We start from the raw sequence: 27,740 nt of genomic DNA, 5'->3' as shown, positions 1-27,740 counted from the left end.
TCAACTCGGAAAGTTAGATAATTCTTACTGAGAAATTCCTGCAATTTGGGCTGTGAAAACGGGATTGTCCTGTAATTTTTACGAGGCAAATTGGGTAATTTTAGGCGGAAAATACCGTAAAATTACTGCCATGGAATTCCATGTAGAAATTTTTAACAGTGTACTCATGCGATTTACTTAATACGTTTCGTCCTTGGTCGGAGTTTCCGGCCAGTCGATGGTTTGAGTTGGTCAATAAAGGCTGTCGCTGCAACGTCTATACTTGTGTATTTCTTGCAAACAAAAGGGGCTTAAGAACACAACAGATAATTCCATCATTTCTAGGTTTTGAGTTCAATTAACCATGAAATGCCAGTTACGTTTCGGTGTTATTTTTGTAAATATAAACCAAGCATTATAACATTGCATTACATAATATTTATATGAGCCTTGTTCGGAGTGATGGTAATGAAACTATACAAACTGAATAAACGATATGACCCGGAATAATTTCTTATACTTCATTATTAACTCAATGCAGTTTGATTTTTGTCACTCAATATAAATAAATTACATATTAGCATATTCACACTAGCTCCAATACTATCAGTTATGTGTGGTCCTAGCTTGATACGTTACACTAATCTCTGAATAACCAATGTTTCATTTTTAAAATATTTGTACCTTTGCATCCCGAACATTTTCCTCGAATGCTTTCATTTCTTCCGCTGTCAGATTGCATCCTCGCATTCCAACCTTCTCTACTTCACATTGTGACACAATAATACCTGTGACTCCCATCCCGTCAACACCAAGAGCAGTATTGTAGCCGACATAGAGTTCCTTGAACTGAATGAATAATAACATTGATGATTATAATTGGCATGAGATATATCCATGTGCCACACTTAGGCCATAGTAAGAGTAAAATACCCTGAATAATCATTGAGTTGAGTGATCGCAGTGGTGTAGTGGTTACCTCGGTAGTATTAACTTTATTAAAATCATCTCGGGTTCAAACCCCTTACATGCCACGTCATTCAGGGAGTGAGAAGTTTCACAGACTCTACACAAACTTGAATTTGATAGTTTCCAACATATTAGAGATCGGTTGCCTGGCGACTTGTTCGGTGCCAATGTGTGAGACACTCATGAAATTTGCGTGCGATATGCTTGGCTCATAGATAAGAATCATTGGTATTAAATCGGAAAGCGTTGAGAGTATGGTGTATTTATTACGTCATTAATCGCATGACTACTCATACGATTTAGTTAACACGTTTTGTCCTTGGTCGGAGTTTCCCGCCAGTCGATGGTTTGAGTTGGTTAATAAAGGGTGTTGCTGCAACGCCTATACTTGAGTATTCCTTGCAAACAAAAGGGGCTTAAGAACCCAACAAACTGGCGACGAGAATGGGATACACACATGTGGATGAATCGTAAATTTACAGCGATTGCAAAGACGTTGGTGAGACACTGTTATTGTTTATATGCGCAGAGACGTTGGTGAGACACTGTTATTGTTTATATGTTGGACCGCGTAACAAATTCCCTGTATATCAAAGAAATGGCTAAGAATATGATCCAATATGATGGGAGTGATTGGTCGCTTTATTGTGAGCAATTAGAACAGTATTTTATTGCAAATGATATTGCCGATGAGAAAAAGGTACCAACGTTAATTGCAAACTTGTCTACTAAAACCTACCAAATACTACACAATCTTTTGGCACCCGACTTACCTAGTTCCAAAACATATGATGTTATAAAGAAAACCTTGCAAGATCATTAAAAACCGAAACGTTCCGTTTTTGTGGAAAGGTTCACATTTCACAGATAAGATCAAAAGTTTTCTGGAGGGGTTCGTGAATATGCAGCAGAGCTAAGAAAATTGTCTGAGTGGTGTAAATTCGGTCCATTGAGGGATGATTTCATTTGCGATGGCTCAATTTTTGGTATACTCGATGAGGCTACTAGAAAAACGTTAATGGCAAAAGATGAGGAAAAATTTGATTTTCAAAGGGCATTTCAAATTGCGACGTCAATGGAATTAGCAAACAGGGATGTGGTCGAAATATCAAGTGGCAGTGTTATGCCAATGGTGAAGGAGCAGTATTTTTCTAGAAAGCAATGGTTTAATACCTCAAAAAGTACACTCTAAAAAAACTTGAGTCAATCGCGTGACTAATTCGGAAGAGTTAGGAACAAAATGACTCAATCGTGACTCGAGCGTCATTCCTCTCGCACTCTCACTCGTTTTTAAGTCAAATATTCTCTCGTTTGACGACCGCCTTCTCTCTCTCGCCGCTAATTTCTCTGTTTATTTTTTAAAGTTGGAACCGGCGAAGCGTGGAATTGGGCGGGGAAATTGTTTTCGAAGTCGTCATTTTCCTTCTCGCGTTGTCGACGGCGGTGGTTTCGGCCGAAGGTTATCATGCAGCATGGCCACTCACAGCTTGCGTGGCCTATCAGTCACGGTTAAAGATATTATGCTGGGATTTTTATTTTGCGTGAGAGGCCAATAGGACAGTTGGATGGGGTAGGCTAGGTCGTTTTTTTTTATAGTTGGATTACAGAGTGAATTGCTGTTATGAAAGAATGGAATTTAGCTTTCACCTGCTACATTCTGACAGTGCTAACAGTTTCGGAGCGATTGTCCGTTGTCGGTAAGTGATTGCTAGCAGTGGATTCAAATAATATTATCGAAATGAGCATGAACTGCAGTATAACACAACTGGCTACTGAGCCAAGTTAGGTCTGCCGGCCTAAGCTACCGGTAGGCCTACTGTCTGACTGTTAAGTTAACTTTATGTCTGAAGTAGGCTACATGCTGTTATCTCAAGTTACAGACACACAGGCCTACAACCTGATGACTGCAGTCTACTGGGTCTATAAAACAGTACAACTAGCCTATGTCAGTCTGCCATCTATTTCTTTCTTAAACAGTTACCGATAACTCATTGCAGTGTAAAATTGGTACTTTTATCACACTGCTTGCACAGCTATAGGCCTGGTATATACCGGTATACTGGTATTTGTTTTAGGCCCTTTTGAGCCTCATAATGAATTTTTATGTGTGTCCAATGGAAGGTTGTGAATGTAAGATGAGGGGACAAATGAACTATCACTTCATTTACGTCACCAACATGATCTGTCAAAGAAGAAATATATAAATATTACTTGTTCTCAAAATCAATGTTGCACAACCTTTACTCGACTTGACAATTTTTTACGGCTTGTGAAAAAATTCCACCAACTAGTATTAGAATCTCGACGTGTGTCGAGGAATTTCCAAAGCTGAAGTTGAAGTTAGAGGGAACAACCGGATATGTACGTAATTTCATTTTGAGATAATTTCGCTTTCCCTACAAGGCATTATTCAATCTCATGAATCTTGTACACAATATTTCGTCATTAAGGCTGTATTCCTCTCTTCTGAAGTTGCCAAAATGGGTGTTAAATATGATTCTGTGTTTACTGACTTCAAGTCTGCTCTCTGTCAGCATTGTCATTAGGGCTCTTTTGTTGTTATTGTTAAATTGCTAAAAATGTTTTTAGGGCCAATATTATGATCCTCTTCGTGGTTCCGGCTTTATAGAAAACAAGCTCAAAACTTTACGAAAACAAATGGCAATAGAAGATAAGATGTATAAAAAACAAAAGAGAAGCCACTCAACATATGCAAGTAGTTTCAGTTTTGGGAGTAGCGAAGATGCTGACACCAGTGGGAGTACTGTTGAACTGGATGCCTCACTTCTGGAAGACGATAGCCCTATACTGAAAAAGGTGGGAAATTTCTGATTTTTTTCATATGTGGTTATTTTTATTTCTCCGCAGCTAGTATTTTTTGGAATATTTTATATGTATATTGCTTTTCAGATTAAATGGCTGAAAGAAACCACACCTAACAAGGACAATAAGGCAGAAATATATAACATAATGAAGGAAAGTCATGACTATCGTAGGCTTGAAATACAGCTGAAGCCTATGACCTTAACTGACATTTTAGAAAAGTACCCAAGGTTCTGTGATGCTTATGAGGGTGGATTGGTAAGTTAGCAATAAATCTAGATGTAAAGTGCAATGTACATAGGCTGTTTATTATTGTATTCATCACATCAAGATATTTTTAAGAAGTACGGATATAGAAAGCATCTTTTTTTTCAGATGTGCTTCTTGTGAACTCAGATTGACTGTGAATTTGAGATGAATTGCCCGAAGTGTAAGAAGTTTATGGAAATTTTTCCACCACTCATTCAAAAAATTCTTAACATGGATCAGGATTGTGTTCAGTGTGATGATGGTATGTGCTTCATGCTTTATATTACTGATATTCTATGTATAAATACTAGTTGACTTAGAACTATCCCTGCCACATTGCCAACTGGGCGGCAGTGAAATAGCTTTATTATATTTATGTATTTTGTGTGAGAGCATATTTCGAGTACTTGACACATTTTAGATGGATCTTTTAGTTCTATCGAAGATTTTGCCACCTCTCAACACAAAGGGAAAGAAAGGACAAGAGCAGTGGGCATTATTTAAGTTTCAAGGGGTGCGTACTCTGTTTCCTAACTTGTTTGCAAAATACCATAGCAGATGCAACGTGACATGTTTCTGAATGAGTTTTCAAAGTGATTACATCCTTTGGAAACTTATTCATTCATTTTTATTCAGGCCGGCTGCAACGTTGGATATTATGCTGAAACCAAGCCTCCGTCATTGAGACAGCCATTTTTATTGGTCATTGGTCCGAAATCTGATCCTGCGGAATTCTTCTTAATTCTTGACAAGAAAGCGGTGCCAGTTGGAAATTCATCATTGTTGGCTTTTTATAGACTGTTCGCTTCGTTTTGGATATTTGGAAATGAGTACTATGAAAAACTGGCAACTTTCTTCAATTTTTTTGAAGCTATTCTTTTCGGCATGGCTCCCAAACCTTCAGTGGCCTCATTGTTGGCTGCATTGGACTTTGTGTAAAAAAAAAATGATCCTACATAGACGGCTCAAAATGAAAATGTGCTTATATCCGACCTTCGTAATTTTTGAGTGTCCACTTTGTTTATTTTGTTTTTATACTGATTTGGCCCTATGATAAACCATCATGTCAGAGTACGACTTGATGGTTTATACACTTTATAAAAAAATCGATATGTATACACGAATTATGCAGTGTCTCTTTTTAGCGTTCAAATATGCAGATTTTATAGCCCGATGTTCATTTCAAAATGAGATTTTTTTTTGGAACTTTCAAAAGCGATTGTCTCATATCGCCAAAATTTGACATAGGCCACTACAGTTTTGAGTCGTCGATGTGAGCAAACACTGGGGTCATATTTTCATTATGATTTCTTTCTGTGAAATTTATTTCATTTTCTTTTGTTCATTGGTGATTGTGGTTTAGTCTGCATCTTCGGTGATTGTTTATTGTGTTGCTGTTTATACCCTTATATAGCAACACAATTAGCGGTCACCGAAAATGCAGATGCGCTCACGCTTGAGTGTTTTTGAAGTTCTTTTCCAAGAAAAATTTGGTATATTTAATTTCTGCTTTTTTGGTAAATGCATGGGTAACTTAAGAAAGTTGAAATGAAATAGGGCTGGGGGAATTGGAGAGGAAACCAACAACTCACTTTTTGGTGACTCTATCGAGTTGGAAACTTGACTCAAAAAAGAGTTATCGCACATGACTCTTGACGACTCTATCAAGGTATAAATTTGACTCAAAGAAGAGTTAATGTGCGTGACTCAAGTAAAGAGTCAAATATTTCTTGACTCATTGAAAGAGTAGGAGGCTCGTTGAGTCAATATTTTTTAGAGTGTAAGAACTGCGGTGAAACTGCACATGATTTCAAAAATTGTCGTAATAAAAACTTCCAGTGTTTTGACTGCGGCCGCCGAGGTCATATTCAACAGGTTTGCACACGACGTAAGCCAGTGGTGTCCAGGGAAAATACGCGGAATGACCGACGCGATAATGATAAACCACGAAGTGCAAATGTTATGGAGAACGACAGCAGTGATAGTCCTAACTTGGGGAATTCGTCGTTTATAGAGGTTGGTAATTTACTTATAAATAACGTACTTAGAAACGAAAATGGTGCAATTTGGCTTTTTCCGATTATCAGTGGGAAAACATTAAGAATGAAACAAGATACGAGATCGGCTGTGTCTATCATTTCAAAAACTTTTTACGATTCACATTTGTCTCATATCCGTTTGAATGATACAAAAATTTGCTTGAAGACTTATTCCGGGGAAAAGATATATCAATTGGGTGTCCTTAAAGTCGATATAGTATTTAATGCCCAAAGGTATAAATCCAGATTGTACGTAGCAAGCACAAACGGTCCTAGTTTGTTTGGGCGTGATTGATTAAATCAAATTCAATTGGACTGGAGAACGATTTTCAATATACGTGAGGCAACAGAACCAGTCTGTTTCCCCGAAACCAAAACTCGATTGAAACATTTATTAAAAAAGTGCAGTGATGTATTTCCTGATGACTTGGGCTGCATAAAAGAGACAAAAGCAAAACTGGTTTTGAAAAAGAGCGCCATACCTAAATTCTTCCCTCCTAGGGTTGTACCTTTTGTGCTTCGGCCTGAAATTGAAGCGGAGTTGGAAAGACTTGTGATGATATTGTGATGAACGTGATGATATAATTACCAAAGTCACTTTTAGTGAGTGGGCTACTCCAATAGTTTCAGTTCTTAAGAAAGACGGTGAAATACGACTTTGCGCTGACTTTAAAGTGAATGTAAATCATGTTCTTTGTGTAGATCAATATCCATTACCAACAATAGATGACCTTTTTACATCCCTTGCAGGAGGACAAAAGTTTAGCAAAATAGATTTAAAACAAGCACATTTACAAATGGAGGTTGAAGAGGAGTCGAAGGAATTGTTGACAACTAATACTCATAAGGGATTGTATAAGTTTAATAGGATTCCATTTGGCATGGCATCCAACCCGGGTATTTGGCAAAGAACAATTGAACAAATATTAAACGGGGTTCCAAGAAGCAAATGTATTCTTGATGACCTGTTAACAACGGGTTATAATAACATTGGGCATTTGGACAATATTAAAAAACTTCTTATGCGTTTGCAACAATATATTCTCAAAGTTAATAAAAGTGAGACTGGATTTTTTAAAAACAGCTTTGAATTCTGTGGATACAAAGTTGATTGTATTGGGCTTCACAAAACGGATGCTAAAATTAAAGCCATTCGTGACGCACCGAGGCCGGAAAACGTCAGTCAAGTGAGATCGTTTATTGGCATGGTTAATTACTAACGAAGATTCATTCCGAATTTGTCATCTGTACTGTATCCTTTAAATTGTTTGCTCAGGGCTAATTGCAGATGGAAGTGGACTAAATACTGCGAAAAAGCGTTTCTTCAAGCCAAAAAGCTTATGACCTCGAACACTGTATTAACTCGTTATGGTTCTTCATTAACTTTAAAACTGGCTTGTGATATTTACCTGTATGGTTTCGGGGCGGCAATGTGTCATGTAATGAAAGATGGTTCCGAACGTCCCATAGCATTTGCTTCAAAATTGCTTATCGAAATACAAAGGAAATATTCACAAATAGAGAAAGAGGCCCTTGCAATTATTTGGGCGGTCAAAAAGTTCTATTGTTACGTATGTGGGAGGAAATTTACTCTAGTTACCGATCACTGTCCTTTAACGTATATTTTCCATCCAAACAAAGGTATCCCTGCTACAACAGCTGCAAGGTTACAGAGATATGCTTTGTTTCTAGCAGGTTTGGCCTATGAAATTGAATTCAAACCAACGGCAAAACACTGTAACGCAGATGGATTATCTAGGATGCCGCGATGTTTTTAATAGTAGTAGATGCATATTCATATTGGCCTGAGGTTTTTGAAATGTCGTCAACTAACGCCAATAGTACTATCCGTGTCATAAGAAGTCTTTTTGCTAGATATGGTTTACCAGAATATCTCGTGAGTGACAATGGGCCTCAATTTTGTTCACATGAATTTGCACACTTTTTGAAAGCAAATGGTATCAAGCATAAGAAATCTGCACCTTATCATCCTGTATCTATCGGTGCTGCCGAACGATTTGTACAAACGTTCAAGCGCGCTATGCGCTCAGTTAACGATGCCAACAACTTCGACTTACATTTGGATGATTTTTTGCTAGGGTATCGAAATACTCTTTATTGCACGACAGGTGGGGCACCGTCTGTATTATTCTGTAAACGACGTCTTTGTACTCTTCCGGACTTGATCAAACCTAACATTCGTAATCATGTTAAAGAAAAACAATATACAGTGCGAACGAAGAGTAACAAAACTCTGCGATCATTTAGCGTTGGTGAATCAGTCCCGATTACCGTGGAAACTCGAAATGGAAACGTGGTGGGATAACAAAAATAATAGGGCCACCGACTTATCTTTTCAGTGTCGCTCTCAATGTTAGTTGTAAAAGGGAAATCGACCCGATTATTAAATCTGACTTGAATATCAAGCAAGAACATAGATATAAAGAGCAACTGGTTGAATCTGAAGATGATCATTTTGAACATGACGAGCCTGCGAGTGTGGAACCGGATGCAACAGACAGTGCAGTATCCAAAAGTCCAGTGCCGTCTCCAAACATCAAATCACCGCCACCGAACTCTCCCATCGGTCGGACACCGGTAACTGATGAAGCACAGAATCAAACACCAAAGTCGACTACAGATATTGAACGACGTTACCCACTTCGGCGGAGCAGGAGACCAGATAGATTTCAATTTTAAGTTGTTTTTAATGTAAAACTCTGGTTACTACATCATAAGTATATGTCTGTCAGCATTAAATCTTGCTACTAACAATTCTTATTTTTAGGAGGGAGGTGATGTGGTGTATTTATTACGTCATAAATCGCATGACTACTCATCACGTTTTGTCCTTGACTGGAGTTTCCGGCCAGTCGATGGTTTGAGTTGGTCAACAAAGGATGTTGCTACAACGTCTATACTTGTGTATTTCTTGCAAACAAAAGTGGCTTAAGAACACAACAGATACTTCCATCATTTCTAAGTTTTGAGTTCAATTAACCATGAAATGCCAGTTACTTTTCGGTGTTATTTTTGTAAATGTAAACCAGGCATTATAACATTGCATTACTCAATATTTTTCTACGGCGTATTACAACCCCCACTCCTAACAAGGCTCTGTACAAGCAGCTACTGTTATGCAAGGTATTACTATATTTAGGAAGAACCGAAATCATTCTGGTTCGGCATTGCTTACCAAGTTCTTATTTGAAATGGATGAAAAGTTGAAATAATGCTCAACATTGTACAATCTACACGGACATTTATTCGCTGGCATCAACTAATGTGGCATATAGAGCAGAACGATATCTAATGTAACCAGCAGTTTAGTCTGGATTTCACGAATTTCATGCATTTTATTAAAATGATGAGAAGCTCACCAATACAAATAATGACTTGCAACCTGATTAATATACAATTCGAAATATTTCTAATTGTTTTAGTTTAAAAGCGATTGAATGTATCAAAGACTTTTTTTTTTCTTGGCTGCTTGTTTTGAGCCTTGTTCGGAGTGATGGTATTGAAACAATATGAATTGAATGAACGATAGGTTATACCTTAAGATTAACTCAATGCAGTTTTGATTTTTGTTACTCAATATAAATTACATAGTAGCATAGTCACGCTAGATCCAATACCATCAGTTATATGTGGTCCTAGCTTGATCCATTAGATCAATCTTTAAATAACCAATGTTTCATTTCAAATTGTTTTTACCTTTGCATCCCGAACATTTTCTTTGAATGCTTTCATTGCTTCCGCTGTCAGATTGCATACCCGCATTCCAACCTTCTCTACTCCACATTGTGACACAATAATACCTGTGACTGCAATCCCCTCAACACCAAGATTGTAATTGTGGCCGACATTGAGTTCCTTCAACTGAATGAATAATAACATTGACGATTGTAACATTGAAATAATGCTCAACATAGTACAATCTACACAGGCATTCAATTATTGAAATCACCTAATGTTGCATATGGAGCAGAACGATATCCTATGTAACCAGTAATTTAGTATGACTTCCCCGAATTTCATGTATTTTATTGATAATGAGAAACTTGCAAATAGTGACTTGCAACCTAGTTGTTATACATTTTTAACCTAAACCATGTCTAGCGACTTGTTCGGTGCCAATGCATGAAACGCTTATGTAATTTAAGTGACTGCGCTATGCTTGGCCCATAGATGAGAATCACTGATATGAAAGCGGAATGCGTTGACTGTTATATCATTTCTATGTTTCGAGTTCAATTAACCATGAAATACCAGTTACCTTTAGTGTTATTTTTCATAAGTATAAACCAGGCATTAGGCCCTTGGTCAACTTTTCGACTACCAGACTTAATGTCTGGCTTGATTTTAGTCAGAAACATCTTGAGTCTTCTCGCCTGACATGATCGAGGGGATATCTTCTGATATCCAGACGCGCAATCACGGCACTAAACGCACGCTCTACCAAGTATGAGCTGACAAAAGTAATAAAAACTTTTAACCCGATCCCACACGTAAGGATATATCAATTTGATTCTGTAGCCAGAAACATGAAACACCGACACACTGATTGACGCTTTGAAAGCATAGTACCAACGGTAGTGGTTCAGTGGAAATTCAGGGTTACCCGAAAAAAGAAACCCAAATTTTTTTAATTATTCCCACAGAAAAATAACTATTTAATTTTATTTGCGCTTGAACTTCTGTTTGTGTGTGATTGATTATACACAGAAGTTTCAGGAATCTAAGAAACTTTGTACAAAAGTAATGTTCTCTCTGGAGTATGTTGCAAAATACCTCCTTGGCGTTAGAGACAGATTTGCACCCGTTTCACAAAATTGTCTATCACTCACTTAGTTTCCTGTTGAAGCGATCTTTCTGCTATTAGGTCATATAAATAACAACAAAATGTTTAACGGGGCACAGCACCTCCAAGAGAAGGCCTTGTGTATTATTTATGTAGCCTTGTTATTCAATGACTCAAGAATGAAAAATGAACCAGGTAAGTCGCAACGTGGAGATGGTAGGATCTGGCGTACGTCATTTCAATCAGATGGTCCAGCTGTCATGTGTTGCTCCCAGCATTAGCAAAATTATAAAATAAGGGTGTTGTACCCACACAACCACATATAATTCTGCTTGGACGATGGAATAGGAGACTTTTGAATCTAAACTTTGGAAAACCGGACAGCATAACTCTCCTCGTGGATCCTATTTCAGTACTATAACTGACAGAAGCCGAGGAAGTTGGAACAATTTCAGACGAAAATGAGAATAAAAACTATTGGATCTGCCTAAATGGACTTTAAAAGTTGAGATTCTCAGGGAAATACAAACACGTGATCAGAATAATGAAGACCTCTGTGATGCCAATATTTTTTATTTATTGCGAAAATCTCTGTTCATCTTATATGGAATCCAGTTGGTCAATCAAATGTAATTATTGCCCAAATGCGCTGACATGTCCGTAACGCGTTTGCGTCCGATACACTATGTACTTTGACAGTTTTTTTCAACTTGTATGCGTGCCTCATTTTCCCATCACATGAAACGCCCGATGAGCCTTTCAATGCTGCTCATCGAGTCTTTTTCACTATAATTGTTATTGTGTGTGTTATTTTCGAGGAACGAGCACGTGCATTACACGCTATAGACTTAATTCTTTAGTTTTGCTCGTTTTCCAGGCATTTCTGTAATATGTTTTCAGAATGCCGAAATAAATTGTATCGTTTTGTACCCTTTTCAAGCACCTTCGAATTCGATAGTAAAATGAAGCTGTAATTCAAAACAGAAAAACGAAACGTGCTTGACATCATAGGAGGGTATGGTGAAGGAAGCGTATGGGACGCGCTATACTAGTATTATTGCGAAATACGGATTTAATAAATCATAATATTCTACGCTAAGCAAGAAATTTCCAACTACAAAATCACAAGCTAACTAGGTTTAACCAAAACATAGGAGTAAGTTAAAATGAGAGATAATATCACACTTCTCGTGATTGCCCGAAATGTTGTCACCGCTCCCCAATCGCTCAGTTCAACAGCCAGCGCCCCCAATTGCCCAAATCGACATAGGCGCTCTTCCAGTTATCGCAAACGCGTGCGTTTTCGCCCATATCGGGAACCGCCGAGCTAGACCATTGCATCCACTAAAATATGGTTATTATGAAATTTATCGAATCCAGGCAACATGAGAGGCGCGATGGCGATCGTATTGTCGTTGCGCGCTTAAGACTTTGTGTTAAAACCTCATCTCTACCATCTCACCCAATAGAGTTGATGATCTCTGCCGAGCCAGAATGCCGTCGCGAAAGCGCATTGTTCATTCTCGCGCGTGTATGAAAATATACGCGTACGTGTTTTTGTCCATATCATCACCGTATAGAAGTGAAACATTTTAGTGCTGCAATATGATTGTATTTAAATATCTAATTAACATTCCTAAATCAAAAATAAGGAGCGTGTTGCATTTTAAACATCATTTCAAAGGCCTCCACGCAGTCAAAAACGAATCGTCAACAAATCAAACAAAATAAAGGCACTCCATAAGATGAAACCCCGTACACGTTTCTACCTATTTTACTTTCATATTCTGTTTTGATTTCAAATTAATTATGGAGCAATCTGCAACATTATAACATTGGAATAAACAAAAAAACAATCTTGAAATATACAGAATAAGATTTCAAATTCATCCATATTCAGAAGCATCTTTCCATTTCTCAGAGTATCGTACGCTTTCTCACAGCCTACCACGTTCTATCAAGGCTGTCTTTGTTTTGCTAAAAAACTCAAATCTTCTGAGAGTTTCCCGTTTCACCGGAGCATCGTCAGACGTGTTCAATAATTTTTAACTTTTCAGCCAACGTTCACTGCCCACGTGAATGCGAAGGTAATATTTTACCCCAAATCGACCGTTTGTTGTTTGAACCTTAATCTGTTTTTGGTGTTTTGCGATTCTTTGTTCGACACAGTGTAAATCGCAGACACAGTGTAATTTTTTTTCATTCATTGCAATATTTTATTACCGCGAGCTCATTTTTATTGATTTTGCTTGTCTAAGTAAAAAGGATGGGAACCACTGAAAATAAACAGTTACCTACAACAGCGCAACCAAACTTACAGCCGATATACAGGCATCATTCCCATTGATTAAATAGAATGTTTAGAATAGAAGATATTGATTTTCTAATTTTTCTCGTTGTATGGTCGTGAGTATCTGTAATCTTCGATTTTACGAAAATTGGGATCGCAGATAAAAATGAACCACTGCTCTATGAAAGTTTCATATTCATTTTATTAGCAGCAAAATGGCTGGACAGCAAAAATACGACAAAGACTTATCCCCATTTAGGCCTTCCGTATAAAAGAAAATGTTGAAATTTTTTCCTTACATCCGCATTTTTTGCAGTAGTTTAAAAAAGAGGGGAAAAACGAAAATTTAGTTTTGATATCATATTCATGAATATATCGCACACAAACAAGTAGTTGTGAGCATAACCCCACTGCATTTAAAATCATTATCCCCTTCGTCTCCACTTACTCATGCGGTCATGGATTTTCTACGCTTGTTCACATGAGATAAATCAGCTATTTGCGTACGTGAGGAGTGGCAACTAATTTAAATGTTGTCCCCAATAGCTCTATGCTATGTTCTCCTATTGTGTTTGTCGGTTTGAAAAAAATTGTGGGGGCTGCGGTTACTTCATAGAAGCATGAAGGGTCCACAGGAACATAAAGTTAGAGAAGCACGGTTCTACATAAGGTAAATAGTGACTTGCAGCTTATATGATGTTCAATTCAAAATAAACCAAATCGTCATGTTTTGGTCTAGTTTTATATTAATCAAATCATTTGTTTCTTCTATATATTTTTACATGTTAATCACTTACTTTACCATTCCCAACATGTTTCAAGAAATTACGAAGATGAATCTCTCTCAAGTTAGCACAGATCAGATTCAGACATTCAACATTATACTTGGAACAAACGATTCCAGTTTCAATGCTGAGATGTTCTGACATCTTGATATCGTACAGATTTATTTCGTTGATAAACACCTGGATAAAGATGGATCAAGTTTATTCAGCATTTACTGTGATAATCTGAGTAAAATCAAGTTGAAATTGTAAAAAGTTCGAAACGACTGAATCAAACTTTTAGTATATTTGATTAGTGATTTGACAGAACAGTCACAAATAATGGGCTTGCGAAATTCAAACAAAATAAATGGAAATGTTTCAAAACCCCCCTTTTTGGAAAGTGAAAAAAAAATTGACGGCTAATAGGTGCGACTTGCCACGCGCCGAATAAGCGCAGCAAACTTTATGGCTCCGTCTCCGGCAGATAGGAAGCTGCCTCAAACCAACCAATGAAGTTAGGTTTTTTTGCATTGCATAACATGGGGAGTAGAGTGCGTAAAAAATTGCAGAGAACGGATAAAACGCTGTGAACCAAAAACAATTCGATATATTAGGTATATTTACGATATAACCTATAAACGTCGAGCTTTCTTCTGCATAAACGCAAAAATAACTTTTTCTGGAATGCAATGGTTGGTCAAATAATCGTAATAACCAATATCCAATTGAAATTTCAACTTTGGCTTGTCAACGGATGTTGAAAGATCGTCTTTCACTATGAAAGTAGGTTTCTGTTCTTGGTCATCGCTCACTCCTGATCTTGTACAAAACGAAGCTATCGATCTCTGTTCAAATCAAATCCTTTTCAAATCATTTTCAGAAGACACCGCTTCATGCTATGCTGTTTCTAACGCCAATCTGTCTTACTGATGCCGTACCGGTATTCGCGAAACGCCGCTTGTGGTCTAAAGTAGAAGTGACGTGATTGCGACCGAATAAGGCGATTTATTCAGTCCGCAATTTTTATTTGTAGCCCTTGTTCCTGGCGAATCTTGACATATTCAGTTTCGCTTTGTATAAAATATTATTCTGTATTACACATAGCAATTTTTCGTAGCTTGGAACCCTTTTTAAAACAACAATTCTCATGGAAACCCGCGTTTTCCGACTGCCGGCCAGACCACCTAGCTGTAAAGGCCGGTAAACACGACAATTTGCGAACTCACCGCAGCGTATTTTTTTTGGTTTGTTTTATTTTATTTGTCTGCGGTGGACTGCGTTTCGTTGCGCTGCGTTTGTCTGAGTTGGCGAACGCTTGAGTAGCGTTTCCTGACCGTACTGACAGTCTTGCTCTGCCCGTTCTGGTGGTTTTCTGAGACAACTGGTTGTATTTTATGTGACAAGCGAAAGTTTTTTGCTATTTTTATCGTTTTCGTGTTGCTTTTATAACGGTAGAATTTCAGTTCCAATAGGGCTACCTTTTACCGTGCGGTTTGTAATATCACAAGTACCGGTATGATAACGGTACATTGGTACGGTAACGGTATGATATGCGGGATACTTTGTGTTGGCAAGTGTGTTCTTATCGTTGACGGGTATTCCAAACCGTTCAGCTTTCACCTATTCGATTTTTTTACCAGATTTCAACTGAACATTGAATATCAAATTATGGTTTCATAGGGTACGGTACCGGTATGTACGGAAGACAGGTCTGACGTCACGGTAGTGCGCAGAGTCTCGATGCGGTGAGTTATAATGCTGTCGTGTATACCGGCCTTTACAGTCTAACTTGGCAATTACAAATTTCAGAACCCCCGATTGAAAAATTTCTGTCCACGCCTTGTCATGTGTGATAAATTGCGTAGTCAATGCTGGATCGGAAACTTTGATTCCTTATCATATTCCTCATTTTATTCGAAGCAAATTAGTTATCAGTTCAACTAATATGTCAATTGGTTTTATTTTAAAGTAAAGAGATAGCATTGGGATATCGCAAGCCGTAAAACAAGTAAATAGAATCATGAATTTTTTTTTCCAAGTTTGGTCCAAACGTTATTGATTATTTCCCTCATTTATACAAGCAAGAACTGGTAGATTTGTCCAAGCAAGTCAAACTTGTTTCAATTCTGAAAACGCTATAAGACAAAGTATCTTGTAACTTGAACTCACTTTCTTAGAAATAACGCTTCTACTGATGATTCCAACTTCATCATTTCCTTTGCATTCCTCCAACACCATTTCATCAACGTAAGATTCCGTGAATTTTGAAACAGAAGCAAATAATTCAGCATTGAATCTGTTGCGCAGGACAAACTTCTTGACCTATGTTTACATAACGCAATTTTCAATTCAGTGCTGCTAAATAAAATGTTTGATATGACTCCTCGCTACGGGCTGAAACAATCGATTCCAATATTAATATTTTCAATCTTGAAAGGATTTGCAGTTTCAATTGAAATTATTTCCATAATTCGATGATCGTAGACAGCAGGAAATTAAAAATAAAACTTCAACACCAGCAATCATTGCCTAACAGCTACTTCGCAGTTTTGCTAATCACAGACTGAAATAATTTTATCAAGCTGTTATAAAAATGCATCGGTGCCATGTGATGGATTCAAAACGAATCCAACATATTTGTATCAGTCTTCATATATTTTATTGTGCGCCATCTAGTGGCGAGTTGTCTCAGCGTCAGTTTTAATTCGATTGCAATATAAATTGATGAGGTGTCTGAATTAAAACTCTTTATGAAAATAAAATGAAGGCGTGAACCAGGGATGCACAAACTTTTCTCTTCAGACGACGGCCTCATTACGTTTTCGTAAAAGGTGTACGGCCGCCGCCAGTGGGATTGAGCTATTATAATCTGTATCTGTTGTTGACTTGCGTCTGAAACGTTCAATAAATGGTAAAATTTGAACAAATCCAGGAAATAAAGACTCCTAGCGGTTAGTATTTTTATCGAACCAGATAATTTTAAGGTCATTGAGAACGCAACGATTTTTTATTTTGCAGGCTTTACTTTGTGAATAGCCAAAATTTAACAATTGAATTTCTGTGCTGGAAACCATCTCACAATATCGACGATGTTTTGTTGTAGGTTGACTAATTGCGGGTCATGTCTAACACAAGTAAATCAATATAGAAAAATATTTTAAATTCTCGTATTGGTCATGGATTAAATAATTTTAGCAACCAATTAAATCATTATTCGCTTTTTTAACAAGTGGCTTCATCGCGAGCAGGGTCTCGAACAGTAACTTCATTACAAAACGCCAGAAAAAAATGTAATTTCATCTGGAATTAAAGAACCGTTTCTTTTTTGACGATATCCCTTAACAAATATGGAAAAAATATTTACAACTGTTATTTATTTATGATCCTGATCAATTTTTTTCATTACAGACACAAGTACTGCTATGATTTTCCGTAAAGTCAAGCAAGTAAATGAAACAAACAAAACGCGTGAATTGTATAAGTATAAAGGCAAAGGTTAGCCAAACAAGGTAATTTCGGCCATTAATAATTGCAACAATGAATATTAACGCGGTGTTGATAAATCATCGTCAATATTGAAATAAACAAACCTTGAGCTGGGAATCCTTCAGATTCGACATCATGATATCAAATAGCTCTGTGGTGAGATTGCAATAGGAGAAACGCAAAAGATTTAGATTTCCACTTCGACGCATAACTGACGATATTGCCAGCATTCCACTGGGGTTGATTGTTGCTTTCTCGAAATCGATATCATGAACGTGGGATCGAATTAATTCATCGTCATTCGACTCGTACAAAGCTCCGAACAATTCCATCAAAGCGGTTGAGTGGTTTATTTCCTTCATTTTATCATTCATGCTACGTCTCAGTATTTCTTCTTTTGCCTTCTTATCTTTAACTATAAAATATGCATTGAGAATGTCTTGCCACCCTTTGACTGACACAATGCAACCATGAGTTTTGAATTGAGATTTATTGAAAGAAACTAAATATTGAATAAGAATGTACTGTCAAGAATTAAAAGTAATAATATACCGTTACATTAAACCAAATATAAATATGTTAAATTCTATTTATCAGAAGTTTTTCTTCTTAAATTGTAAAAAATAGGGAATTTCGAATACCATTATTTAATTTAATACTTCCAATATCAGTAATCAGTAATTTATTTTTCCACCAATACTGAAAACATGTTTAAAATGCATGTTCTTTTCGTACAAATCTGGATTTGGTCTATTTCGAAACTATTAGACCTAATGCAGTAGACGATCTTTATGAGGCAAATTGACGTCACGTAGTCCTATCTCCCAGGTTCGGCAATTTGTTATTCAATTACAAACGCATTGCAGGAATTTTTCTATTTTGACAACTGGACAGCCAATAGTTTTTTCAACAATGCGGCGCAAAAACAAAAATACCATAAATCAAATTTTAAAATAAACCGCCTATCATAAATTTAGCTGAAAAGCTCAAGTACACTGCAAATCTCTTAAAATCCTCTTACGCAGCGCTTCGAGGTCCGCGGCCGACTGGTGGACCGTCAAGCATGTCATAATGGGAAGCGAACTCGTTGACAAATAATTTGTATTTTTCTATATATTTTGTTGAAGGATTAGAAATATTTCAACTTTTTAATAGAATAGCAGTATTTTCTAATAATCCCAGTCGATTCCATACGTCTGTTACCATCCATGTCATTTATACGATGGTGGTATTTGAGAATAGCAATGCTTTTATTTTTCCGTAAGTATGAAAACACGAATAAAAAAATTATTTTAATCGAGCAGTTTACCACACATATCATGTCTGCAGACTGCCGTGGTATTTTAAGTAAGTTTTTTTGCGTACATCGGCGCAACCAATAGCTACGTTGGAAAAAAATAAATTAAAATACGGGACGGTGTTCTAAAGCTTGCATCGGTCATGAAATTGAATATTTTATGAAACAGAATATCATCCTAATAAAATTCGATACTTTTTGAAACCATTATCAAAATTATATGCCAAAAAGCAGGAAGAAGTACAAACTATTTTTGGGTATCGTAACAATTACAACAATTACGGCTTTAAAATTTTTTTGACGTACTGGAAATCAATGCGTAAGCAAGTAGCCTTGCCGGGAATAGCGACAATGTTCACCACGCAACCGTGGCAAAGGTGTAGCAACCCTATGCACGCCATCTCACACAGAAGGTAACATACGATCACGGTGCCAATTCTGTTTCATAGTAAGTCGGAATCCCGGGGCATGATGGACAGTTAAAAAAAAATCCTTTTAATAGCAAATTCTCGCGCTTTTTCATCATCCAAAAAGCTTCGCGTGAAAGACTGACGTCATGCGAACAACGACAGAACGAAGAATTTACATTTCAAGATCGGGGGCTTACAAGGCGGGGTTTTTTGAGTAAGGGGTGTTTCTGCTGGGGCAAAAAAAACGCCAAATAATAGAGTCCCAACGTTGCGAAGAATAATTTTAGCCACAAAAAGTTTAAAAACTCAGATTTATTTTGTTTATTTGCTGAAATTGGATGCATGAGATTGAATAAATTCTTTAGTAGACTGCCGGTGTTCATTTTTGAGTAGACAGGGTCAATGAAGAAGTGGGGTGGATTTTGAGTGGGGGAGGGGGAGGATTTTTTTCAATATAGCATGTTGGGAAGGTCAACGGGCCGTCGTCATCGAAACTTGTTGATAATTATTTCTTGGTACCAAGTACCATTTTACAACACAGATTAAAAGCACTACAATGCCATATTTATACTGGGTCTTTATTAGTCGGTCCGACTTCCCCCGACCTACTATATCGTCATTACAATAAGTGAAAATGCAGAAAATCGTTTGGAAATTCCCTCGATTACGAAACACCTAGCTGCCGACGAAAAGTGACTATTGTTCGAAAATTTGCAAAAATATATTCGAATACTTCGAACTGACAACCCTGAATTATTCAGCCTCTGAAAAAACCCTTAAAAAGGTGGGTCGCAAAGTAACACTCTTTGTAAAAGTTGGCCGCAATATAAAAAAGGTTGAGAAGCACTGCTCTTACATTTAAGTGACGTTTGAAGTTTGCGCCGCTAGTTTGAGGGCAAATGTGAAGGATGTGAGAACGAGCGGTTTGAAAATTTTGGAGGATATTAGGCAAAACATATTTTTAAAAGTTAAATTGCGTGACGCGAGTGCCAATATTTGACATGCAACGGAGGCTAGACAGAAGCTAGAAACTTAAAAAGAGCCTTATTACATCAAATTAGAAACTTAGTTTAATAAGTGACTAAATCCAGCTTTGTACTAATGGTTAAATGCAACAATATCTTACTTTGAAGCATTTGTGGAGGCCAATCTATTGCCAAAGCTGGGTTGAGAAGAATTCCGCACAAGAATTTGCGAACAACCGACCAATGATCTTGATGAATGAACTCGTTCACGAATTCTTCAAATTCTCTCACTCCCATTTCTGATACGAACATGGCGGCAAGGTTTTCTTCAATTACTTGGTGCGAGAAATATATTTGTTGGGTTCCTTCAAGCAGGCAATGACTCGTCCTTGTGCGGCCTGGAACTTCGATAACCAAGTCTTGAATCGAATCTGGATCTATTCCAAACTTCTTTAATTCGTTCTTTGTAAAAACGACTCGTCCTTCGCTCATTGCTCGAAAAGCCATTTCTTTCAGCTTGTGCAGAACCTGCTTATTTCTGACATGAGGGGATTTCAGAAGAATATCAAGGATCTCCAACATAACTCCTGTCATGGTATCTGGTGGATTTTCCGGGTTGAACTTCTGAACGATGGCGTTGTATATTGAAAATACTGGAACTGAAGACAGCGGAATAATTGCAGGAGAGGTTGAACACATCCGATCCCATTGCTTTTGACCGATATCACCAAGGAGTGCGATGAATAGACTCTTGACGTCATCTGGGCTCAAACCTATTAATGCGTAGATTAGCTGGGGTCGAAGGTCGCCAGTGAGAGGAGCTATGCAATGCTCGCGGGAGGACATGACTTTTTGAACTCTTGGAAAAAGATGACCAGTGATAACGTTGTACATCACCGTTGCTGTACTGGCCTTTTCCTTGTGATTTATCTTGGGGTGATGTCCGCCAAGAGACCAAGTCGCCTGATCCAATCCATCGAAGAAAAAAATGACCTTTTCCTGATTTTCAATTATCCACTCATATCCATATTGTTGGCTTTCCTCACTCAAATCTGTGATGATGTTTCCAAACAGTAAATCTTTCGCATTAATTGACTCCGAATCAAGAAGGTCTCGAATGAAGACGAAGTAGATGATTTCGTAGCGCCTTTCTGTTTGATCGAGAGAAGAACGATCGCCACATAGATTATTGGATTCAGCGACATCGCGAACCATCCGTTCTACAAAGGTCGTTTTACCACTTCCGGCCTGGCCAACGATAGCTATGTACCGATATTTGTTTGAGTTGAGGCTTTGCAATATTTGTTTCAAATCCACCAAGTTTCCTTCACTGCCAAACTCTTTTGAAACACTGAATCCAACTTCCTTTCGATATTCTTTTTTCTTCGGTGCCATTTCACCACTGAAGAAATGAGATAATTCTCGAACGCGAGGATTTGCTTCGAACTCTGGTTCGACCAGCCGTTGATCTTTGTACAAGTCTGTAACAGAACCCTTTGCTTTGCTGTATGCATCACGATTGACATCTCTCTTAAATTTTGTCACGTATTTTTCTGCAATTTTTCAAAAATTAGTTTTCACTATTGAATCCTGCATTATATATATTTGGTCTAAGCTTTCTGTTTTACTATTCCGAAAAACATGAGATATGACAGGGATGGTCAACCTGTTTTCAATCGCAATCGACTAAAATCTACAAAAAAGCTCGTGTCATACTGTAAAATAAATGAGTACGGAATATGCAAACAACTGCACACACACAGACGAAAAATTCCACCGCTGCCAATAAACTCGGCTCTGTGGGCGAATTTTGAATTCAATCGCCACACAATTTGTATCTTTCATGTTTTGTAACTTTAATTTTGTAATTGTACCCGGAGTATTTTATCATCATTTATTTATGATTTATTCGAATCATACAATTCGGTCCGCAATATAATCCCGCCCACGACTTCACTGGATTACATTATCAAAACAACTGTTTTGACGATCATAATTTTACGTAACATATTTTATTGTGATACACGTGTAGACTGAATTATATTATAACCTAACAAGTATATAACTTACAATCACTCGTTTAATGAGCTTATAAATTGATTATAATTAGACAAATGACAACAGGACGTAAAAAAGTTGATGCTGAGTGCAAATGGTTTAATGGCGCAGAAAATATTCAGATGATCAGTCTTAGCGCGCTGCTTGAAATTTAATTGAAATCAGTGTGAAAAAAAATGATTCATTGGCCATTCCCTCAGTTTTTAACTTTTTAAAAATATGTGCTGCCCGCCAATAACTTGCAACCTTCAATTTTGGCCCGCGAGCGACAAAAGTTTGCCGACCCCTGATTTAGAAAGAGCATTACTGGCACACATACTCGTGGGTCTAGATGTTGCAAGAGACTAGTCACCTTCTGACTCTGGGTTAGAACCACGTGTTCTCACTTGCGTTCTTCGCATACTGTCGCGTTAGGCTAATTGCCCTCTTAGCAGTTCTTAGTTGATTGTAGCTCTCCCAACATGAACTTATATTTGTGATTGATTCGTGTTTAGGTATAACGATTATTAGCTTTCTTACTGTTCAAACATTTATTGGTCCTGCATTTGTTTGTACCCATGTGACACTAAAATTATTTACCAGATTTTCCGTACCTCACCAACTGTTTGGCGATTATTATCGTATTAAACCTGATTTTGCAACTCTTGTGAGACTGTTACACGTTGTTCAAGTTATAATACATTTGATTGTATCTATTCAAGTAGACTGTTGTTTATGGGGATTTGGAGAACACAGAATGTAATCTTCGCTACTGAAGGTGCCGCCTCGTCCCAGCATAATAAGAAAAAGACCGCGTCGAAACGTTTATTTTTAGTATCAACAGTTGATGCACACTGTAAATCCAAGTCAACACTGTTTTAGAGTTGGCACAGCGTGATCACCACTACATGCTATTTTCCTATTCAGCCGAAGACAATTCGCAACGCAGCTGCATCACTGATATTTAAAGCATTCAACAATTCAAGGTGAAAAATATTAAAGGCATGATAATCATGGCTATTATCCCTTGATTTGAAAAGTTTTTCTAAAGAAGAAAAATAAAATTTTAGTGTCTGCTGCTGAGTGTTCATGTCTTTATGGTTTTTAGCGTCTCAGCTGTCGCTCACCTATCTACATTTCTCAAAAATGTCTAGAACTTGGTACTTTAAATTGGTATTTTTCTTTTAAAGACATCTTTTCTCGGTTTTGTACATAAAATGAGCTTGAACAATATCAATCTAACAGGTTGGTAAATTTTTCACCATTGCACACCTTCAATTGCTTAAATGCATGACTAACCCATTTAAACAACCTGTTCGGCTGTGAGTTGCCCATTTGTCATACCGGTCAGAGCGTTAGGAATTCTCGAACAAGATAAAAATCTCAAGTTTTGACCAATAAATTTCTACCAATATGTATTTCATGGCACATCGTGCTAAGCGTTAGTAATACGCTCACCACTGTACCTCTGAATACCCTGCGTGGGTTCCCAGGTTTGAATCTTATGTGCGAGATAATTTGCTCGCCGCCGCCATAAGGTGGTTCCCATAACCGCTGGCGGGTTACGGCTATCAATTCATGCTTTCAAGAACAAATAACTGGCTAAATATCCTTATATCCGACATGGACTGATAACTGGACGAGAAGCCATGGTTCGCCATATGATGAAGCCATCAAATCGGCTTTCTTCTCCCCGGAATAAATATGTAAACCCTATCCTAGAAAAGCAGCATTTTGCCCAAAAATGATAATATTTAGTTGGAATGTAGTATGACTTCAGCAGGCAGATCCTACAAAACTAAAATATGTTGATGCATCTGCTTTCTGTTGGCAGAAAATCTTAGATAAAGTAGAGTTTTACTAATAATAATAAGGAATAATAATTGAATACCAAAATGAACAATGCTCACCCTTCTTCTTTTTCTTCTTCTTTGTTCGTGAGACGCCTCTCGTTCCCACTGTGAAAGCAATGATTTTTGAGTTTTGACTGAAGGTTTGACTAAAGTTAACGTTTGCGAAATGTACGGAACCGAACACGAGTTAATGATGATAGATCGCCAATACATCAAACATTAGTTGAATGAAAGGCGAATGGTGCAAAATTTTACCTCACAAATAATTTAGAACTAGATGATTAGCTTGCTTTCTGAGATGCTGAACTAATACAATTCACAATTGAACCACTATGAGAATTCTATTGGCTGGAAAAGAATTTTTCGTAACAGATTGAAGTTTTCATTCCTGAGAGCGGCCGATTCATTTGAAAGAAAGATTTATTTGATTTTCTTTCTGAGGTGCGCTTTACAGTTGATCCACTGTGAAAGTTGTATTGTCCGGAAACAAATTTTTCGTAATAAACCAAAATTTTCATTCCTGAGAGAGGCCGACTCATATAAAAGAAATCTGGGAAGATCATTAGTTTTGATATATTCTGACTTGATTTTCACGAAATGAGCTGAATTAAGATTGCCAATACCGGTAGCCTAAAATAACGTTGTTAATACCAAAAATACAAAAATGGATAGTCATTGAATGAAAATTCTATTTAATTCAAGAGTCTTGCTGCACACTTACACAAATGTATTTCTGTAACGTTTCGTCTGACCAAGGGTAACCAAGGGCGGCCTCGTGTGGGTTTGAGAGAGGCGATCTCACCCCATATAATTTTGTCTATATCTAAACATAAGTTGTTTTTGACTTACAAAATTATCAAGACGCAATAGTCGCAACTCGCAGCACGAACAAATGATTATTAGGTTTTTATTGAAGATGCTAAAGAGAAATAAAGGGGTGAATCCGCAACGCCAGTTTTTGGATTGAAAAGCGGCAATATGAATAACTAAAAATAAAACTGTAAAGTCTGTAAATAAGATAAGTTATGTTGTAGGAGGCTGCGACAGATTAAAAACACTTCTCTAGGCATTGTAAATCTCAAAATTTCGCTTCCGCACACATTATGTTTAGTCGGCGTTGCAAGCCATACCGTGACTAAAATAAAAAACGTGACTTTTTCTTGGGTAGTGATGATATATATTATATAAGATAATTAATCTAAACCAGTGAGTGGTCCCCAGCTTTTTAGAGTTTGGACCCACTATTTATTACCACAGCTTATGGCAACACAGAAAGGGCTAATCATAGCAAAACTACCGTGTTTTGCCGAAAATAAGACCTGGCCTGAATATAAGAACTAATTTAAATTTTGAAAATGATTTTAATTAAACCCTACCTTTAAAATAAATTTAAAATGTGTGGGAGAGGAAAGGTTCAATGACCTGAGGTAAGGTGAAGATCACACCACTATTCAAGTTTGTGTGATGTCACAACCACAATTATGATATTAGTCACTTGATTTTTGTATAGGAAACACAAATAAAAACAATAGATGTTGGTTTTTATATAATGTTTATTGAAAAATCTTGTGATTTTCTACAATATAATTTTATTTTTGATGAATGAATACAAAAGACCTTTTTCAAAAAAAACCATAGTGTTATTCTTCAAAAGCAAATAAATCTAAATCCTGTATAAGTTTCGGGGAAACACGGTAGGAAATGCTGTACAGTGTACAAAACTGCTATGCGTAAAAAAGCCACATGGTTTGTTCCTTTGAGAAGATCGTAAAAAGGAAACTTTCACAGTTTAGGATTTAAATTCAATTTATTTTCTTTTGTTTTTTTGAAGATTCACGTATTCGAGTCGCCACCGATCCTAATAACCAGTATAATTAATCAAAGCTTTCTACATCTTTCCACGACCCACTAAGATTTCTTTTGTGACCCATAGTTTGGGAACCGCTCATTTAAAGTATATTCAAAATTCAATTAATTTTTATTGTACTAAATAAATTTTAAACAATGAGATTTTACAGCAGATTTGCGAGTTTTCCTAACGATTTCATCTTAAAAATAATCTGAACGGCAGCATTGCGATTAAGCGGAGTTAGTGTTTCAAATACAGCTCAGATTTGTCAAATTCGCAAAATGGCAAAAATACAGATCAAAATAAGATATAATCGGTCAGTTTACCACACATGTTCGCTGATTGTCGTGGAATTTTAGAGTAGCGATGATTTTGTTTTGTTCATGCAATCACAGAATAAATTAAATTAATAAAGCAAGACATTTTAAATATTCCCGTATCAGTGATGGATTGATTACTTTGCACAACAGAAAAATCATTATTCGTTGAAAAAGTCGGCTCTTTTAACAAGTGGCGTAATCGCGACAACTGTTCCATGTGGATTTCGAGTCGATGAATATGTATTTATGATTTACTGATAAACTTTGTATGTATTTTCATTGTACGAAATTAAATTGTACTCCTACGGTATTTAATATCAGATTTTGCAATAACGAGTTCACAAGATCGTAAAAATACGTATCAAAACTAAATACAATTTGGCAGTTTATCTCATATTTTTATGTCCACTGATAGTCGTGATATTTTAGAGTACTGTAGTAATGTTTTTATTTTGACGTAAGAAGACGCAACCGCGAGATACGTTGGACACAATTATTTTAATAGATGAGGACATCTTATATTTCGTTGTTCTCACAGATTGAATATTTTACGTCACAGAAAAAACGAGACTGTTCAAGACGGTAATGGGAATTTCTAATTTTAAATCCCCCCTTTTCAAAAATTTCTGGCTGCGTGCTTGGTCACACTCTCATTATTATCATATGTTACGAACGAATAAATGTTTCTCCCGTTGCCAAAATCATTCAATAGTGTTATTGTCGAAAAAGACAAACAAAATATATTTTCTAACAGCAATTATTTCTGAACAAACTAAATAGGTTTGAAGTTGTTATAAATACTTTTCACTCCTTGGCGTATCTTTTCACGTTATCAATTCCATGAGAAGTAAGTGAGTGTGATTTGATGGCATAATAATAATGAACATAATCAACTTTGTTATATTGTTACGTTGTTTTTACAAATGAAGTCGAAACACTTTAGAATAAGAATAAGATTTTAAAACGTCAAAAACGACCTAAAATATAACCGTATTTGGTGCTTAAGATAAGAAATGCCTACTCCACCACGACATTCATGGAGAACAATTCCCTAAATTAAAAAACTTTCCATTAAACTTTATTGTAGCTTTGTTACGACGACCACGCGCTTCAACAGAACACTGGATTTATTGCAAACCGCAGTCGGTTGGCAAATGAAATATTTCTATCGACCCCAATGATTTGAATATTTTCATCAAATACCGAATATTTTTAATTTACAACAGGTCGCTGTAATTTAAATTTCCCCGTTTCCTCTTCTATAATTATTAATATTTACGCAACGGCGGATGTCAAAGACAAAAAAACTATTAAGGAGTGATTGAAATTTCAAGGATTTGCGTGACGCGTCAGTGACGCGTGATTAACTTTTCAAGCAAAGTGGCGTAGGTCCTGTGAAACCACATATTTGAAAAGTGTAATGGAGTTCTAAAATTTTAAGAGATGACAAAATCGAATAGATAATGTGACATAACAATGCATCAACACTGCACTGTTGGATATGAGCTTTGCAAGGCAAAAGAATTGGAATTACTCACACAAGATTAAACTAAGTTAAAAACATGTTTCGCGGGCCGTACTTCATTCAAAATTGACAGTTTTC

General features: G+C 36.9%; 2 protein-coding genes across 5 annotated transcripts in view; one reads left to right on the top strand and one right to left on the bottom strand.

The window, feature by feature from the left end:
* LOC120327806 (uncharacterized) overlaps positions 1-27,740 on the bottom strand; it is a 65,981-nt gene that overhangs the window by 22,942 nt on the left and 15,299 nt on the right. For both annotated transcript variants that reach the window (XM_078114602.1, XM_078114603.1), the window contains 7 exons: positions 24,026-24,073; positions 20,240-21,631; positions 17,511-17,821; positions 16,090-16,242; positions 13,951-14,118; positions 9,777-9,941; positions 664-828 (listed from right to left, as the gene is read on the bottom strand). In XM_078114602.1, coding sequence (XP_077970728.1) covers positions 664-828; positions 9,777-9,941; positions 13,951-14,118; positions 16,090-16,242; positions 17,511-17,821; positions 20,240-21,631; positions 24,026-24,073 — 2,402 coding nt within the window. The remainder of the gene's footprint in view (positions 1-663; positions 829-9,776; positions 9,942-13,950; positions 14,119-16,089; positions 16,243-17,510; positions 17,822-20,239; positions 21,632-24,025; positions 24,074-27,740) is intronic.
* LOC144425190 (uncharacterized) lies at positions 1,793-4,363 on the top strand. Of its 3 annotated transcripts, none has more exons than XM_078114667.1 (4): positions 1,793-2,645; positions 3,538-3,765; positions 3,859-4,029; positions 4,168-4,358. In XM_078114667.1, the coding sequence occupies exons 2-4, from the start codon at positions 3,607-3,609 to the stop codon at positions 4,333-4,335; spliced, it is 498 nt and encodes a 165-aa protein (XP_077970793.1). In that variant the 5' UTR covers positions 1,793-2,645; positions 3,538-3,606; the 3' UTR covers positions 4,336-4,358. The 3 variants fall into 3 exon arrangements, with proteins under 3 accessions (XP_077970793.1, XP_077970794.1, XP_077970795.1); XM_078114668.1 differs by having other exon boundaries at positions 1,793-3,309; XM_078114669.1 differs by having other exon boundaries at positions 1,799-2,645; positions 4,147-4,363.

The sequence above is a fragment of the Styela clava genome, chromosome 7 (assembly GCF_964204865.1).
Source record: "Styela clava chromosome 7, kaStyClav1.hap1.2, whole genome shotgun sequence".
NCBI lineage: Eukaryota > Metazoa > Chordata > Ascidiacea > Stolidobranchia > Styelidae > Styela > Styela clava.
The sequence above is the reverse complement of the archived record's forward strand: the minus strand, read 5'-3'. Positions and strand labels throughout refer to the sequence as shown.

Coding starts and splice junctions, on each gene's coding strand:
- LOC144425190 (XM_078114667.1), top strand. CDS start 3,607: ATGGCAATAGAAGATAAGATGTATAAAAAACAAAAGAGAAGCCACTCA. Junction 3,766..3,858: donor ATAGCCCTATACTGAAAAAG/GTGGGAAATTTC, acceptor ATTGCTTTTCAG/ATTAAATGGCTGAAAGAAAC. Junction 4,030..4,167: donor ATGCTTATGAGGGTGGATTG/GTAAGTTAGCAA, acceptor TTGTGAACTCAG/ATTGACTGTGAATTTGAGAT.